This window comes from Capra hircus, chromosome 17 (assembly GCF_001704415.2).
Source record: "Capra hircus breed San Clemente chromosome 17, ASM170441v1, whole genome shotgun sequence".
NCBI lineage: Eukaryota > Metazoa > Chordata > Mammalia > Artiodactyla > Bovidae > Capra > Capra hircus.
In genome coordinates, this window is record NC_030824.1 from 26,178,304 (window position 1) to 26,195,359 (window position 17,056).

The 17,056-nt window shown below is 57.2% G+C and overlaps 2 protein-coding genes across 4 annotated transcripts; one reads left to right on the forward strand and one right to left on the reverse strand.

Moving 5' to 3' along the window:
* Positions 510-10,727, reverse strand: DDX51 (DEAD-box helicase 51). Of its 2 annotated transcripts, none has more exons than XR_001919398.1 (15): positions 10,393-10,727; positions 10,147-10,298; positions 8,140-8,290; positions 7,683-7,828; positions 7,526-7,597; positions 7,326-7,432; positions 7,051-7,159; positions 6,835-6,980; positions 6,534-6,700; positions 6,309-6,424; positions 6,103-6,219; positions 5,804-5,905; positions 5,625-5,688; positions 5,387-5,521; positions 510-5,201 (listed from the first exon to the last, which is right to left on the reverse strand). XR_001919398.1 is itself a non-coding variant. In XM_018061445.1 (15 exons), the coding sequence occupies exons 1-15, from the start codon at positions 10,694-10,696 to the stop codon at positions 5,175-5,177; spliced, it is 1,947 nt and encodes a 648-aa protein (XP_017916934.1). In that variant the 5' UTR covers positions 10,697-10,727; the 3' UTR covers positions 510-5,174. The 2 variants fall into 2 exon arrangements, 1 of the variants encoding a protein (XP_017916934.1); XM_018061445.1 differs by having other exon boundaries at positions 6,502-6,700.
* On the forward strand, positions 10,763-16,694 carry NOC4L (nucleolar complex associated 4 homolog). 2 transcript variants are annotated; one of them, XM_018061446.1, is made up of 15 exons: positions 10,763-10,935; positions 11,276-11,396; positions 11,894-12,000; positions 12,270-12,377; positions 12,533-12,682; positions 12,766-12,865; positions 12,945-12,979; positions 13,316-13,366; positions 13,457-13,568; positions 13,805-13,865; positions 14,250-14,360; positions 14,514-14,674; positions 14,761-14,843; positions 15,137-15,250; positions 15,355-16,694. In XM_018061446.1, exons 1-15 carry the CDS (start codon positions 10,819-10,821, stop codon positions 15,472-15,474), a joined length of 1,551 nt encoding a protein of 516 aa, XP_017916935.1. In that variant the 5' UTR covers positions 10,763-10,818; the 3' UTR covers positions 15,475-16,694. The 2 variants fall into 2 exon arrangements, with proteins under 2 accessions (XP_017916935.1, XP_017916936.1); XM_018061447.1 differs by lacking the exons at positions 15,137-15,250; positions 15,355-16,694 and adding an exon at positions 14,980-15,130.

The window sequence follows — 17,056 nt, forward strand, 5'->3', positions numbered from 1 at the left end:
GATTTCATCTATATGACATCCTGGAGATGGCAAAACTATAGAGTCAGACTACAGCTTGGGAGTTTTAGGGGTGAGATGGCAGTGGGGGGAAAGGAAGGGCCATTGGAGATTTGGGGGTGATGCAAATGTCCTGTTCATAGCCTTTCTCAACACTCACTATACCATGCATCAAAAAAATTGGGGATTTCCCTGGCAGTCCAGTACCAGATCCCTGGTGGCTCAGTAGGTAAAGAGTCTACCTGCAATGCAGGAGATTCTGGTTCGATCCTTGAATTGAGGAAGAGCCCCTGGAGAAGGAAGTAGGCAACACACTCCAGGATTCTTGCCTGGAGAATTCCATGGGCAGAGGAGTCTGACAGGCTACAGTCCATGGGGTTGCAAAGAGTCGAATGTGACTGACGCTTTCACTGAAGGTCCAGTGGTTAGGGCTCCAAGCTTTCACTGCCAAAGGCCTGGTTGGAGAGCTAAAATCCCACAAGCTGCCCAGAAGAGAAAGGTGGGGGTAGTGATTTTTTACTGGATGCAGATTCCACTGCAGATTTTTGAAACCTTCATGGGAGAGTAAACAGTCCATTAGAAAATTAGTGACTGAGAGGAGTGTGGAGAAAACCTGGCTAACTTCTCAGATAAGTCTGGAAACCAGAAAGTTCTTTCTGGTGTTGGGATAAACAGAGGCTCCAAGGAGTGCCTTCCTGATGGCTTCAGGGGAGTGGCCTCTGCAGCCTTCACACCCCTCATCTGTCCCTCTGCCTGCTGTGCCCACAGTTGTCTGCTGTGGGCACAGGTCTGAGGACAGATGCTCTCAAGTGGGCTGGGTGCGGGGCTGCAGCTGCTTCTAGCCAGGTGGTGGCTTCTGCTTTGTCTCCACCTGCAGGACTCGTCCTTCCAGCTGGGAGGGCACTGGTCTGGACGCAGTTTTTGGCCACAGACCCGAGAGCTCAGAAAGGGAGCAAAGGATTGAGGAACGTTTCAACTACAAAGCTCTTTCTCATCCCATCCGTTTATTTTTGGGAATGGGATTTTTTTCGGTGTTTTGATCTGTAAACTGGAAAACAATAGAGTTGACATTGAATCCTGTGGATATAGGAACTAATTGAAGAATAGAATAGCCCCCTCCATCTGTTAGATTTCACTTTTTATATTTAGTAATTATTTACTATAATCATAGTACACTTGTCATACCAATAATAATTGTACCAGTTTATCAACCCAGATTATTTTTGAATACTTAAGAGTCTTGTGGTCAGTTTTTGAGTACATTTCTGTTGCAGAGACACAGGATCTGGGGTCTATAAAATAATTCCCCCAAAAATGTTAGGATTAGATCTGGGAGGGAATGGGATGGGAACAGGGATTCACAGAGGGGAGCATGAGCTGGACCCTTGGTTATTTAAGAGTTGTGTGGTCACACGTAGTTTTATAGGGTGATGACAAGTGTCCGATCATAGATGGAGTATTGGGTGATACCTGACAGCCCCCTTTTTTGCCTTTTCATGCCTGACTCTGTCATGATGCTCTGAGTGGAGATGCGGGTTCACACACAGGTGTTCAGAGCTGTGGCCGTAGTCTCGCCATCCTCCTCTGTCTCTTATATCAGAAGGTGGCGATGTGCTGGGGGAGAGGAAACTGGCAGGCCAGGGTACCCCCTTCACACACCTGCCAGAGAAAGCTCCCAGAAGCACCTGTGGGCACATTCTAGACTGTTCTTTAGCAGGAGGGAGCCTTTGCTGCCCCAGGGTATGGTACCTCCCCCAGCTCCAGCTCAGAGACAGCACCTGGGTCTTTGCTGGATGACAGGACCTGCTGTTGCCTTCCCTCCTCCAACCTGGCAGAGCTGCCTCGCTCCCCATCCTTACCCTGCACCCCTAGGTGGGCGAGGGCAGCAGAGCGGTTGCACTGAGGCCATGCTGTCTCCTGGCCTGACCCAGGGGTCACGTAGGAGGGCAGACCAGCCTGCCCAGGGATGTCGTGACCAGCGCAGCTGCTGGGCTGGGGGGTCCCCATCATGCCCCCTGCTCTGGGGGCCGCCTAAAACATGATCAGTTCCTGAACCTCGGGGGATGCAGCTCTGGGCTCTCAGGTCCCCCTGGATCCTTTGTGAGCTCAGTGCCCGCCAGCCCACCCTGCTGCTCAGTGGGCCCAAGCCCACTGCTGCTTGGCCATGTTCCCACCCTCTTCCGTTCTATCCTTCTTTTCCCAGTTTTATTGAGATGTAGTTGACCGACAGCACTGTGCACAGCATAATGCTCTGGCACATGCCATGGAATGATTATCACACCAAGTTTAGTGAATGTTCATCTCATGTAGATAGAACATTAAATAGAAAAGAAAATTTCCTTATGGTGAGAATTTAGGATTTACTCCTTTTAAAATAATGTATCTATTTGGCCATGCCAGGTGTTAGTTACAGCATAAAGGATCTTTGATCTTCACTGCAGCATGCGGGATTTAGTTAGAACACGCAGGATCGCTTACTTACGGCATGTGGGATCTAGTTCCCCAACCAGGGATGGAATCCAGGTCCCCTGCTTTGAGTGTGTGGAGTCAGCCCCTGGCCCACCAGGGAAGCCCATGATCCACTCTCAACAACTTTCATACGTATCATATGTAGCCCACAGCGTGTTAGTTACACGTGTCATGTACATTACATTCTGGTACTTATTTACCTAATAAATGGAAGTCTGTACCTTTTGACCATCTCCAGTCCCTGCTTCTGGTAATGACAGATCTGTCTTTTTCTATGAGCTTGTTTAATTGGTTTACTACAATGTTAATCCCTCCTACTTCACTCTTTCCTGAAGTCGTTTTTTATTTCAGATAAAATGCCTAGCAGGTCACTGTTGAAACCCAGCACCAAAAAGTGACCTGTACCTCCAGCCCTCCTGAAAACACTGTTCCCTCCCGTCTCCCAGACACCTAGGGCCCTGGGGGCCCAGCAGGTGCAGGGGCTGCTGCAGGTCGACTCTATCTTCGGGTTCAGAGCGAAGTCTAAGGCAAGCCATGTCCAGTTTCCTTGTGGTCACTTGGCTACTTCCTTGGAAGTGAGGATGCCAGCAGGTCTGGACTCAGACCCCCTCTCCCACTGCTCAGGGGTACAATTACATGAAGCCATCAGCACATGGCACCCTTGGCCCCTGGTTGAAGCCTCCTGGCCTCCCGCCCTCTCTGCTGACTTGGCCGAGAGCCTCCACTCGTATCCCTGCAGATGTACCCTTCCCACCACTTACACCCTTCCCAGAACTCGTGGACAGGCTTGGGGCCACTGTGCATACCCTGGGCCCCGCTGGGACAGTGGGGGGTGGGGCTAGCCTGGCCACCCCACAACACTCAGTAAACATGATACTGCAATTTTTTGTCCTCTTGCATTTATTACAAAACTTTCAGGCTCAGCTGTTGTCTTTAGTTACCTTCTTCTGATATAAGCATGTCTGGATGTAAAGAAAAGGGCAAGCTGAGGGGCGAGCCGGGATTTCCAGTAATCCTATCACCACGGGGCACTGCACCCACCCCCAACCACTGCCCTTGCCTACCCCTCCCCAGCCCACATTCCTTTTATTCCAGTGCACACACACTGTGTTCTCGTCCATTCAGCGGGTGATGAACACCTGGGATGTTTCTACTCCCTGGCTGTTAGGAGGAACACTGTGTCCTGCATGAACACACGTTCATTCTCTGGGGCATGTGCCCAGGTGTGGGGCTGGGGTCACACCCACCAACAGTGCCAGTGTGTGGGGCCGTCCGCACGTCAGTGTCACACCTATACTGTCCCGGCTCACTGCTGCGGGGGTGGCCTGTGTCTGGTACGCACCTCCTGGGTCATCAGTGACACCAAGCACCTTCTGATTGCTTGTTGGCCAAACCCGCCAGGAGGGGAGCCTCCGCCATGCTGGGCAGGGGTGGGGGGTGGGGTGGCACAGGAGCTCAAACACAGCTGGCCCTTATCTGGATTTTCTTAAGAGAAATGTTTCTCCATTTGCTATCTGCCCTTGGGACAATTTCTAGACCCTAAGCAACTGTTTTTGTGATCTTGTCAGTAGTTTTGTTAGGGAGAGGGTCTATGGCATTCCCCGTTCCACCTCCTGGAAGCTGATTCCAGTCAACCTTACCTTCTCTGAGCAAAAGCTAGACCCAGTCAGCAGGGGCTGTTTATTTATCAGAAACAAGACTCCAGTAATTTTGGGCACTGTTTTTCAATAAACTGGATGCATCCAACGTGAGGTTTCCTGACAAGTGACTCAGAGGCTTCTGTTTCACCACCGGCTACACCTGTGCCTCCCCTCGCCCCGGCCACTCGCGCTGACTGGTTCCAGCTCCTCAGGAAGGTGTGAGCCAAGCCATCTGTAATCGTGTCCCTCCAACACACAGACCACAGCCGGACAGCAGGCCCCTGTGCTCCCAGGGACTTTTTGCAGAAAGCAGCGCAGCTCCAGGTAGCGGCCACTGCCTCCCTGATTCGGTGACAGCGAGCACTTGGGACGCCAGGACTCGTGGGCTGGGTTGTTATACTGCCAAAACAAGTGACGCGTGTCCAGGCAGAGATGAGAAGCCACAGTTCGTCCCCGGTTTAACACTTTATTTAACGTCTGCACATAAGTCTTGGAAATGAGGCTTGCTCACACCCAGCGGTTAGTGCTCCGAAGCCATTTTCTGGATGTTCATCTCACACACTCTGAATAATCATGAAGTAAAGCATTGGTGACCACATAGCGTGTCCTCTGGTCTCTGCAATGCCTCTCAGGGAATGGCTACCAAGTGGCCAGTGCTTTGCCCCAACAGTGAGGAACCCAGGGCCACCTCTCCCACTCAGGGTGGTGGCTCACGTCCTTAGAAGAACTGAATTCCTGAAGGCACTTCAAGGCTGACCCCCAACTTACAGCCAAACGAAGGCAGACACCACCCCGTCAGTTCTGGGAGAGTGTGAACAGCTTCATTGGAGCCTTGTTTCCAGGAAGACCACCTACAGGAAGCTGACCTGACGTTGTGCCCCCTTGCCGGTCTTGGGCCTGGGCCAAGCCTCGTGTGTGTCCTGGGCCTGGTCTACGGCAGCAGAGTACTTGCGGACCAAGACTCTTGCAACTGAGGAATCCCTGTCTCCTGCTCATGCGTCTGGCAGCCACTGCTCAGGATCTTTCCAGAAAAGAGGCAGCCCTCGCTGATGAGTCCCCAGTCCTGGCCTAGGCTGCCTTCTGCTTCCGCTCCTCCTGCAGGAGGGGAGACAGGGTTGGCCCACACCACCTTCCCTCACTCCCTGTGCCAGCCCTGCCCCTCCAAACCCAAGATGCCCTGGGCCTGCTCAGAAAGTGAGCCCAGCCATGGGCCTCCCCGCCCCGTCTCCACCCACCACCTCGGGTTTCCATGAGACGAGCCCCCACAGTCGGCCCCTTACCTTGATGGCCTTCTCCAGCAGGGACAAGGCCTCCTCGTACCGCGGAACCAGTGGCTGCAGGAGTTCGCTGGGGGTGTCATGCCGCTCCAGCCCGGGCACCCCACCTTCCTCGAGCATGCGGAGGAACCTCCTCTCCTGGAGGGAAGAACACGAGGGAATGAGGTTCCTCCCTGCCCCACCCTGCGCCGCCCCGGGCAGAACCTGGCCCTGGCCTCCTGCGGAGACCACACAGACTGACCTGCACTTTAAGGAGCAGTGTGAAGGCCTGCCCGGATTTTCCTGCACGGGCAGTTCTTCCAACCCTGAAAGCAAGCACAGCTACTGCAGAGCGCTGGTCCCCAACCCCTTAGGGATCTGAGGGAAATGTGGTTCCTCCCCAGGCCCTCCCTGCCCCCAGGCCCAGGGTCAGGCCCGCACCTGTGCACGTAGGTCCGCAGATACTGGGGGGCATCGTAGTTGACCACCAGCTGCACACCCTGCACGTCAATGCCACGGGCCGTGGCGTCAGTGCTAATGAGACTGCCGGGATACAAGGGGCTGTGGGTCCTGTCCGAGGCCAGGAGCAGTGACACACCCCCCCTCCCAGTCTGCACGGGACACTCCCATGAAGTCCAGAGGCGCATTTCCTGCACAAGGAGACCTTCAGGAACCCAGCTGACCCCTGAGTGAGCACCCCTCCCCACAGCAGGACCCAGCCTTTCTCGCCAGGTACTCACAGCTGGATCTTTCCCTGCTCAAACTGCTTTAAGATGCTCTTCCTCTGGCCAGGCCCATAGCGGGAGGAGAACTCGGCCACGGTCACACCCCCGAAAGCCTGGACCAGCAGGAACAGCCTGGGAGAGAGAAGCCAGAGCCCAGTGGGCTGGGGCCAGAATGACCTCTGCCTCTGCTCCTGTCCCTGCCCTGGGCAGTCAGGCCTCACCTGTGTGAGTTCTCGCGGGAGTTGGTAAAACAGAGGACCCGTGAGAAGTTCATTTCCAAAATCAGATGCAGGACGACCAATGGCTTGAAGCGGAGACTGCAGGGCACGTAGTGATGCTGTAGGGGACAGCATGGGGTTGGCCAGGCCCGGGTGCCTAGATGCACCCCCTCCCCACCCCCAGTACCCTGCTCACCGTGAGCCCTATGGGGAAGGTGTACTTCCCACCTGAGTCCCCGTCCACGTCAATGCCAGGGTCGCTGGGGGCCCTGTACACTGACCCCGTTGAGAAGAGCCGGGGCTGGTAAAGGCTGAGCTGCTGCAGCTTTTCAGGGTTCTGGGTCAGGGTGGCTGAGAAGAGTAGCTTCTGCAGGGGCATCTGGGGACAGCACATGCTGAAAGGGAATGGGGTACTGGAAAAGCAGCCACAGCCCAACCAGCAGCCCCTCCAGCCAGCGCGGACAGCTCGAGGGACCAGCTCAGGGCAGCCCCACTGGGCCGGGAGCAGAGCGACCTCAGGGCTGGGTACCTGGCAGCAGTCACCACCCGGGGCTGCGTTCTCTGGAGCAGAGCACAGGGAACCTTGGGGCCCTCACTGGGAAAGGCAGCAGCCACCACCCGTGGCAGCCAGGACTGGTGCATGCTGTCGATCATGCGGTCAGCCTCATCAATGATCTGCAGGAGACAGGAAGCTAAGGTCAGCTTCAGCTCTCGGCCCGGGCCTCCCTCCAGGCGGGTGACCTACCAGGAAGCGGAGGTGCTGGAGGCTGAATCCTGGGGTCTGGTCGACGTGGTCCACCAGGCGGCCAGGGGTGGCCACCATGATGTCAGCCAGGCAGCGGAAGCCGTCTGCTCTGTGGAGCAGAGGGTGGCTCAGCAAGGTCCCCTGGCACTGACCCCTCCTATGCGGGGACCCTGTGGATGGTAGTCGCTCCCATTCCCCTGGGGCCAGATGGCTCCAGCTCAGCTGCACAAAGTGAGCCTGCCTCCCCGAGGTGCCCACAGCCCAGCGGGACCTACGTCTTCTGCACGAGGCTCTCCTGCTCCTTAGCCAGTGACTTCTGCCCGGTGATCAGGGCCACTCGAAGAGGAGTGGCATCCGTGTAGACGTTGAACACTTTGCTCACCTGGAAGAGGAGTGGCGATCACCAGTGTGATCTGAGGCCCCCCTGCAGCAACAAAGACCCTGGATCTGACCTCCAGGAATGGGGTCCACGTACCTGCTGGGCCAGCTCCTTGGTTGGCAGCACAACCAGGGCACGAACCTGGCACACAGCTCGATGTAGCAGAGCCTGCAGAGGAGGACGACCGCCCGTGTCAGCAGGGTCGCTCCCTGCCTGCATGCCCGACCGGAGGGTGAGGGGTCCTTGCGCTCACCTGCACCACAGGGATGACGAAGGCCAGGGTCTTCCCACTGCCCGTTGGGGCAGAAACACAGAGGTCGCTAGGCCGGTAGCCGCCTCTGCTGACCAGAAACCCATTGGCTGTGCTCTCTAGGAGAGCAGGAATCACTGCAGCCTGCACTGGACAGGGAAGGGCGAGAGGCAGGTCATGTCTGTGCAGGGATACCCGGGATTAGCACAGGCTCTGAGGCCAGAAATAGCGTCTTCCCCATCCGTGACCTCTAGGCTGGGCTCTCCCTCAGGGTCGGCACCAGGGCCTCTAGGAGTGTCAAAGAGGCTAAAGGTGCTAAGACCAACTCCATACCCGACACTGGACGTGTACAGGGGCTGCCTGTGTTGGCAGCTGCTGAGTGAGGCCCTGCATGGCTCTGAGCATGCTCTAGAAGGAAACCCACCCCCATCCCCAGTCCACCTTCCCAGGGCTGGGGCACCTGGAAAGTAGGATGAGATGCCCTGTGCCCGCAGCTTCTTCTGCAGGTCTGGGTGAACTGCAGGGATGTCTTCGATAGGCACCAAGCCTTCAGTTACATTCTTTCCAATGCAGCTTGGCTGAGCCAACCACACTGGCAGGAAAGGCTGGACCTATCACAAAGGACAGAAGAGAAAGACCGGGTAAATTCTCCAGAACCAGCTGGGCAAGGCCTGGGAAGCCAAGAACTCAAAACACTCAGGCTAAAGAGGCTATAGAAACAGGCAAGGCTTCAAACTTCTCCCAGCTCTTTTTCTTCTGCACGGCTTATGGGATCTGAGTTGTTGTTCAGCGATTGAACCCTCAGGGATCGAATCCAGGTCCTTGGCAGTAAAAGTGTGGAATCCTAATCACTGGACCATCAGGGAGTCCCCAGCTTTTCCCAGCTTTTCCTTGACCCCTACAACTCACTCTCCATGTGACATTTAAAGGAACTGAGAAATACAATCCAAAATGTGCCACTCCCTGAGCCAAACAAACCACCCAGGGACTTACCTTCACACCTACAATAACATCCATGCTCTAAAAATATCTGTGCTCTGAGCCACAGCTCCAGGGCCCCGTGACCTGGCAGTTTCTTGCCCCCCAAGTATACAATCCCCTCCATGCTTTTTATACACTAAGCTCATTACTACCTCAGGGCCTTTGCTCCAATCCGGCCTTCTGCCTGGTACACACTTCCCTGCCCCTCTTCCCCCATCTTAACTAGGCTGATTTCTGTCTTTGGGAAAGACAGATTCCAACTCAATGTGGATCTCCCAATAAGAACCTACTCTACAGCACAGGAAACTCTATTCCATACTCTCTAATAAGCTATATGGGAATAGAATCTAAAAGAGAATGGATATAAAATGCTTGCTCCTTGGAAGAAAAGCTATGACAAACCTAGACAGCGTATTAAAAAGCAGAAACATTACTTTGCCAACAAAGGTCCATATAGTCAAGGGTATTGTTTTTCCAGTAGTCATGTATGGATGTGAGAGTTGGACCATAAAGAAGGCTGAGCGCCAAAAAACTGATGCTTTTGAACTGTGGTGTTGGAGAAGATTCCTGAGAGTCCCTTGGACTGCAAGGAGATCCAACCAGTCCATCCTAAAGGAAATCAGTCCTGAATATTCATTGGAAGGACTGATGCTAAAGCTGAAACTCCAATACTCTGGCCACCTGATGCAAAGTGCTGACTCATTAAAAAAGACCCTGATGCTGGGAAAGATTGAAGGCAGGATTGAAGGCAGGACAAGATGGTTGGATGGCATCACCGACTTAATGGACATGAGTTTGAGCAAGCTCTGGGAGATGGTGAAGGACAGGGAAGCCTGGCGTGTTGCAGTCCATGGGGTGGCAAAGAGTCAGACACAACTGAGCAACTGAACAACAAATATATAACTGACTCACTTTGCTATATAGCAGCAATTAACAAAACGCTGTAAATCAACAATACTCTGATAAAACTAAAAGAAAAAAAAAAGTGGATCTCTTCATACGGACTCTGCCAAGCCTCTCTTATTTTTCCTAGTGACTGTCACCATCCAAACACGCTTTAGCTCCAGTATTTGTTCACTGAAATCTCTTGTGCTAAGATAAAGCTGCAACTCCCAGGTAGAATCTCCTGTTTATTTGGAAAGCAAGTGAGCACAGTAGAACCTCCTTAAATGTGCACCAAGGAAGTGAAGCTGTTTAGAGATCTCTGTGACAGCAGCACAGAAACCAAGTCGATCTCATTGATTATGAAAAAAAGACAAGTTTTACAACTGAAGTAGAAACGCTGAGCTTGCACAGAACTCAAACGATTAGTAGCCACCGCAGACAAAACAGCTGAGGCGTAGTAGTCAGCCTACTCAATAATGCACTCACTGAACACAAACCTGACACCCACCAGGTGCAGGCACCGTCCTCCAAGCTGTTCCACGAACAAGAGCCGCGTTAACGACAGTCACCCCAGCTCTGCAGCCTCCTTCGGGCTTCTCACCTTTGGCACCTTGCTTCTCCCGAAGCCCCCGAGCACCAGGGAGTGGGTTAGGGGTCTAGAGGCCTCTTCGGGGGGCGGTCCGCCCCGGCCCTGCGGCGATCCTGCGGCTTCGGCGCCCACGCTGCTCTCCGCCGGCGTCTCCTCACCGCTCTCTGCGCGGCAGAAGCGGGGCCGGAAGGCTGTCAGCACCACGCGGCCCCGAGTTCAGGACCCCGCGCCGCCCCGCCCCGCCCCGCGAGGCCCCACCTGCGCCCTCGTCCTCGTCCTCGTCGTCCGTCTTCTGCCGCTTGTTGGGGGGCGCGGGCGTACTCCCCGGTTCCCTGCCGCCCTCGCGCCTCCGAGTTCTGCGAGGTCGCCGCCGCCGTTTCCCCGCCGCCGGCGCGCCCTGCGCGGCCTCCTCGGGCGCTTGCTGCGGCGGCTGCTTCTGCAGCTGCCGCTCTCGGGCCCGGCACTGCAGCCGCTCCAGCAGCGCGCGAGCCCGACCGTCTGCCTCGGCCTCCGCCCCGGCCGCCTCGGGGCCAGCGTACCGCGCGACATGGAAGAGCGCCATGCCGGCCAGCCCGCGCTTCTCCTGCTCGGCGCGCAGCGATGACGGCAGGGGCGGGGCGTGACGTCAGTGGCGCGCCAGGCGGCGGAGCGACGGGTCTGGTCTGTCCCGCGTGGGGTGGCGGCATGGAGGGGGACGCCGGCTCCGGGGACGCGCGGCGGGCCTTGGGCCACCTAGTGGAGGCGGTGCTAGGCAGCCGCGGCGAGGCCAACGCCGTGTTCGACATCCTGGCCTTTCTGCAGGTGGGGGCACGTGTGGTGTGGCGGGGGTCGCGGCCGGGTCCGCGGGTTAGAGACCAGAATGGGGGTCTCCTCGGGCTCGGACGAAGTGGGACTTGGTCTCGGATGGGGGCAGATAATTGTGAGGTGGAGTCCAGGGCTATACTGGAAGTTTTCTCCAGCTTCGCAGGGCTCTAGGTTGGAGGGTCCCGGGCGGGGCGGGGGGAGCTTTGGCAGAGGTGGGATGGGAGAGTCACGCCGGGATCAGGGGTGGAGGGGGATGGGGTTGAGGTCCTGGTCGAGAAAGGGATCAGGGGCCACAGTTCTGACCGGGTACCCTGCGAACACCGGCGTCTCCCCACAGTCTGAGGACCAGGAGGAGATCCAGGAAGCCGTGCATGCATGCAGCCGACTTTTCGGGGCCCTGCTGGCCCGAGGAGAACTGTTTGTGGGCCAACTGCCCTCTGAGGAGATGGTCCTGACAGGTGAGTGTCCAGGAGGGCCTAGTCTTGACAGGGTTGGAGAGGGACTTCGCTGACATGGAATGAGCCCCCCCAACCCCACCCTAAACTCCATCAAGGGCCATGCAGGTGGATGGGATCGGGATTATATTTGGGGAAAGGGATGGGGTTCAAAGTAATACAGACTTTGAGGCTGAGTTTAAGTAAAGGATGGATGGGGTGTGACTGTGTCTCGTGCCTCTTGTGTGATTTGACCTTCTGGAGCGTTGGCTGTTAGTACCACGAAGATTTAGGTTTATGTGGCTGGTCCTTGGGTTGTCTGGGTCTTGGGGTGAGGAGAGAGGGCCTAGGCCAAGTAGGGCCTGCCCTGCCTGCCTGTGGGAACGTGCTGGTCTCACCCCAGGTCTGGAGCCACAGTGACTCATTTCCTCTCGTTCCCTGGTTGCCCAGAGTAGAAGGCAGGGGGAGGTTGGGGCTGGCACCAGTCAGGGTGTGGGCTGACCACCCAGTCCTGCCTACAGGGTCCCGGGGGGCCAATCGCAAATACAAGATGTGGATGCGGCACCGGTACCACAGCTGCTGCAACCGCCTGGGGGAGCTGTTGGCTCACTCCTCCTTTCAGGTCAAGGTGAGCTGGGGTGATTGGCTTTGCCTCTTACCTGCATGGCTCCTGCCCCACCTTCTCTGCACAGCAGGGGTCTGGGGCTGTGACTGCAGACCCCTCTCTCGGTAAGGATGTTCTCTCTTTCTGTGGCTGGTTTCGAGGGTGTGGGTTCATTCTGTCTCCTGACTCTGCCCGGAGTGTGGTTTTGCCGGCATGCAGGTCTAAGCACCAGTCTGCAGGGGGTAACGTGTGGTGGATATGCAGCGTGGTCCCTTTGCCACCCCTCCTCCTAGGAGCTGGCCCTCAGCACACTTATGAAGTTTGTGCAGCTGGAGGGTGAGCACCCGCTGGAGAAGCCTAAGTGGGAAGGCAACTATCTGTTCCCCCACCAGCTCTTCATGGTAAGTCTCAGGGTCTCCCCCGGCCATCTGTGGGTTGTGGGGTTGAGGGGACTCTCGCAGCTCCCCTAGACTCTGCTCTGTGAGCTCCATGCCTGGGCTGCCTGTCTCGGGGGTGGGAGAGATGCTCAGTGCCCTGCCCCGCTCCCCCCATGCAGTTGGTGGTGGGAGGCCTGCTGTCTCCAGAGGAGGACCGCTCCCTGCTCCTCTCCCAGTTCCGGGAGTATCTGGAACACGATGACATCCGCTACCATACAATGCAGGCCGCCTCTGACACCGTGGCCCGGGTCACTGATGGGCGCCCTGAGGTGAGCCACCTGGGTCCCTGGGAGCAGGGAGGGAGGAGGCAGTGGGCATGCAGCATCCAGGTGCTCACCGTGGCCTCTGGCAGGTGCCCCTCACTTTCTGGAACAATGCCTTCATGCTGCTGTCCTCTGTGAGCCTGCCCCACCAGGAGGGCACCCTCTCCAGCTTCTATGTGAAGCACACAGGTGAGTGTTGGGGGTGGGACGGCGGGCAGGAGGGGCATGGCCGGGTCGCACGTCTGGTGACCCCTTGCGTTCCTTGCAGAGCTGTCAGACAAGTGGAAGGTCATTCATCTGAAGGTGAGACTCCCGGGACAGATGGGTGGTTGGCCTTCCTGGGAACCACCCGATCCTGGGCCAGCACCTTCTTCCTAGCCTTGACAGTGGGGTCACAGGAGGACCCAAGGGAGAGAGGATGCCCACAGGCATGGTTCCCGGAGGTCAGAGGCAGCCTGCCCAGACCTCTTGGGTGCTGAGTGTTATTGCCAGGGTGGGCTATGAACACCGACCCTGTGGTCCTGAGGGAGGTTTTCTCTCGCTGCGACCCCTTAAGTCCTGTCCTGTTATCAGAGGCAGGAGGAGGGTGGGGTGGCATTGAGAACATGGGGGACCTCGACCCCTGCCGCTCCCCTGCAGGAGCACAGGAAGGCCTTCCAGCAGATGTGGCTCCGCTTCCTCAAGCACCAGGTAGGACGAGGGGGAGGGACCCAGGGCAGGGCTCCAGTGTGGGGCTCTTGGGATGGGGAAGCCGGCACCCTGACCTGCTGCTTCCCACAGCTGCCTCTCCGCGTCTGCAAGAAGGTGCTGGTGATCATGCATGACTCCATCCTGCCCCACCTGGCGCAGCCCAGCCTCATGATCGACTTCCTCACCCGCGCCTATGACATCGGTGAGCAAGAGATGCCCGGCAGGCCCAGAGTGGGACCGGGCATGGGGTGGTGCTTTGCGTTCCTGGATGCTGGCATCCAGCAGGGTTGAGAGCAGGGGCCCAGCTGGTCAGCAGTATTTGTGCTGGAGGTTTTTTCCTACCTCCCATCTGGCGGATGGCCTCTGGCTTTGCTGGAATCTCATTCCCTGAGTTGGGGTGCTGTTAGGTTGGGGCTTCACAGCTGTGTCTGTCTGCAGGTGGAGCCATCAGCCTGCTGGCCTTGAATGGACTTTTCATCTTGATTCATAAACACAACCTGTGAGTGTCTGCCTGGGGGTTTGTGGGCCTTTTAGCTCTGCTAAAAGGTCCTTGACCTGAGCTGGCATTTTTTTAAAACTTATTTGTCTCTTTCTGGCTGTGCTGGCTCTCCATTGCCACGTGGACTTTTCTCTCGTTGAGGCGAGCATTCTCTAGTTGCGGTGACTTCTCTTGTTGCGGAGCAATAGTCGTGGTACACGGGCTTAGTTGCCTCATAGCATGCAAGATCTTCCTGAACCAGGGATCGAACCCTAGTCTCCTGCATTGGCAAGTGGATTTTTTTTAACCACTGAGCCAGCAGGGACGCCCGCAGGTCGGGGTTCCGATCTATTCTCTCTGTGGCTTCTCCCTGCACGTGCCCCCCTCACTTACCTCACCCCCTAGAGAGTACCCTGACTTCTACCGGAAGCTGTATGGCCTTCTCGATCCGTCCGTCTTCCACGTGAAGTACCGGGCCCGCTTCTTCCACTTGGCCGACCTCTTCCTGTCATCCTCGTGAGTACAGGGGTGGGGATGGGACTAGGGGACACCTGGCCTAGCTCAGTGCGACAGGGGCCACCTGGGCCCCACCAAGTCCTGCAGGGTAGGAAGGGGAGCTAGGGGCCGGTGCAGGGAGCAGCAGGGTCTCACACCCACTTCCCTGCCCAGGCACCTGCCTGCCTACCTGGTGGCTGCCTTCGCCAAGCGCCTGGCCCGCCTGGCCCTGACAGCACCCCCCGAGGCCCTGCTCATGGTCCTGCCCTTTATCTGCAACCTGCTGCGCAGACACCCGGCCTGCCGGGTCCTCATGCATCGGCCCCGGGGCCCTGGTGAGTGCGGCTGGAGGTGGAGGAGGCTGGGCCGCGAGGCCAGTACGTGGGGGTGAGTGGAGATCAGCCCTGGATCTTGTTCCTAGAGCTGGACGCCGACCCCTATGACCCCGCAGAGGAGGACCCAGCCCAGAGCCGAGCCCTGGAGAGCTCCCTGTGGGAGCTGCAGGTGAGGGCACCCTGGCTGCCCAGATCACACCCTGAGCTTCCTGGAGCCATCCTCCCCAGGGCGCTCCCCCTGCCCACCCGCCCAGCTCCGCCTGTGTGTCTCTGCCCAGCTCCTTCCTCTGGCCTTTGTCCTCCAGGATCCCATCTTGCCACATCACTTCGGGTTCCCAAGGGAGTCTCTGTCTCTGTCTGGAGTTTCCACTCTGTCCCCCTCCCCCAGCTGCTGAAGCGCTGGGATGTCCACTGCTCAGTGCTGCCCGAGGAGGGCTGGTGAAATCCCACGTGTCCCTCCAGGCCCTCCAGCAGCATTACTACCCCGAGGTGTCCAAGGCCGCCAGCGCCATCAACCAGGCGCTGTCCGTGCCCGAGGTCAGCATCGCCCCGCTGCTGGAGGTCACCGCCTTCGAGGTAAGGGCATGGGGCGGGGCTGCAGTGGAGAGGGTGGAGGGGGCAGGGGGATGGGGTGGCCGTGGCTGCACAGTGCAGACTGACTGTCCGTCCTTTCCTTGCAGATCTTTGAGCGGGACCTGAAGAAGAAGGGGCCTGGGTCGGTGCCGCTGGAGTTCATCCCAGCACGGGGCCTGCTGGGCCGGCGGGAGGACCTGTGTGCCCAGCACTTCACGCTGAGCTGACCCTGTGCATCCTGCTCCCCACCACCCCCCATAAGTGGTTTCATAAGAGAGCTCTTCGGGTGGGCTGGTGGGTGGGGGTCTAGGGAAGCCCACCCCCTCTTCCTTAGCCTGTGGGGCTGGGATCAGTGCTGGCAGCGTGCCTTCACAATTGTAGTGTGTTGCTAGCCTCGCTGGAACATGCTACCCAGGGACCCTCCATTCTCTGCAGCCTGGTGGGGACACAGGTGGGGGTTTATGGGGGGAGGGGGTACAGGAGCAGTCCCTGCCCCCAGGGCTGCAATTACAATCATGCTGGTTCATCCCTCCAGCCCCTCCATGCCCTGATCAGAGCAGGTGCCTTGGCCACAGGCCAGCAGCTGCTTGTGTTTCCAGGATGGTTTTGGTTTTTTTTTTTTTTTAATGTTTTATTTTTTATTTATTTTTTTTTTAAATTTTAAAATCTTTAATTCTTACATGCGTTCCCAAACATGAGCCCCCCTCCCACCTCCCTCCCCATAACATCTCTCTGGGTCATCCCCATGCACCAGCTCCAAGCATGCTGTATCCAGGATGGTTTTTTTTTAAATCTCCTGTTTTACCATGGGTGCTTGGTTCTGCATCTACAGCAGTGACCCCATTTCTTTAAAAAACTGGTTTATTCAAACACACAACTGGTGCTAGCTTACATTTGGCAGGGACTGAGCAAGCCGTGGTGGGGCAGGAGGCCCAGCAGGGAGAGATGCTCGCTGCCCCCAGCAGCCACCTGTCCCCACCGTGTTGTGGGCATACCCCTCCCCACCTTCTCCTGCACTCCTGTTCAGAGGAGCAGGGTGGAAGCTCACAGCAGACACCCTGGGAGTCACAGCAGGGAATAGTTCAGCCAGTTTGGTCTCTAGGGACCCTCACTGCTGGCCCAGGGTCCTAGTGTGCGCTCAGCACCCCGTTGGGAGCAGCACACGGCATGGCCCCACTGTCCTGAGAGAACCAGGGACGCTCCTCCTTGACCTGGAGATCGCCTTGTCCCTGGGGCGCAGGGCCTGCCTCGGGGGGCCCTCATGCACGTTCCTGGTGCATGGTTTCCAGGGTCCCGGACAGCCTGGCACCAGGAGTGCTCAGTGAGCGAGAGGCTGCCATGGCCTCATCAGGGACACCAGGGGGCAGTGCTGGACGGGCCTGAGTCCTCTCGCTTTTCTTGAAAAATAGCAGTATGTAAAAATTTTAAATAAATTATGCAATGTGAACACGTTTTCTTGGTCTTACTTGGGTTCAGCCTCCTGTGCTCCCCACAGTTCCTAACTTGGGGACGCCTGCCCACAGCCACTCTGACCCCTAGGCAGCTTCACTTTGCAATGGTTGAGGGGGCTGAGAGTGCCCTTCCCAGGGGCCATGCCATTGGCTAAGTGGCTGTAGGTGAGCAGTAAGTGGGTGGTGAGAACTGAGCAGGGCTGGAGAGGGGATTTGGGGATATCCTGCTGGGGTCTTTTTTCTTTCCCCGTTTCTGTACTCCTAGAATGACTACATCCTGTGTGCTGCCCACCCTCCAGGAGAGGTCAGGTACGCCCTCCACCCCCACCCCATGTAGACGTTTTTTGTGGCCCTGGGG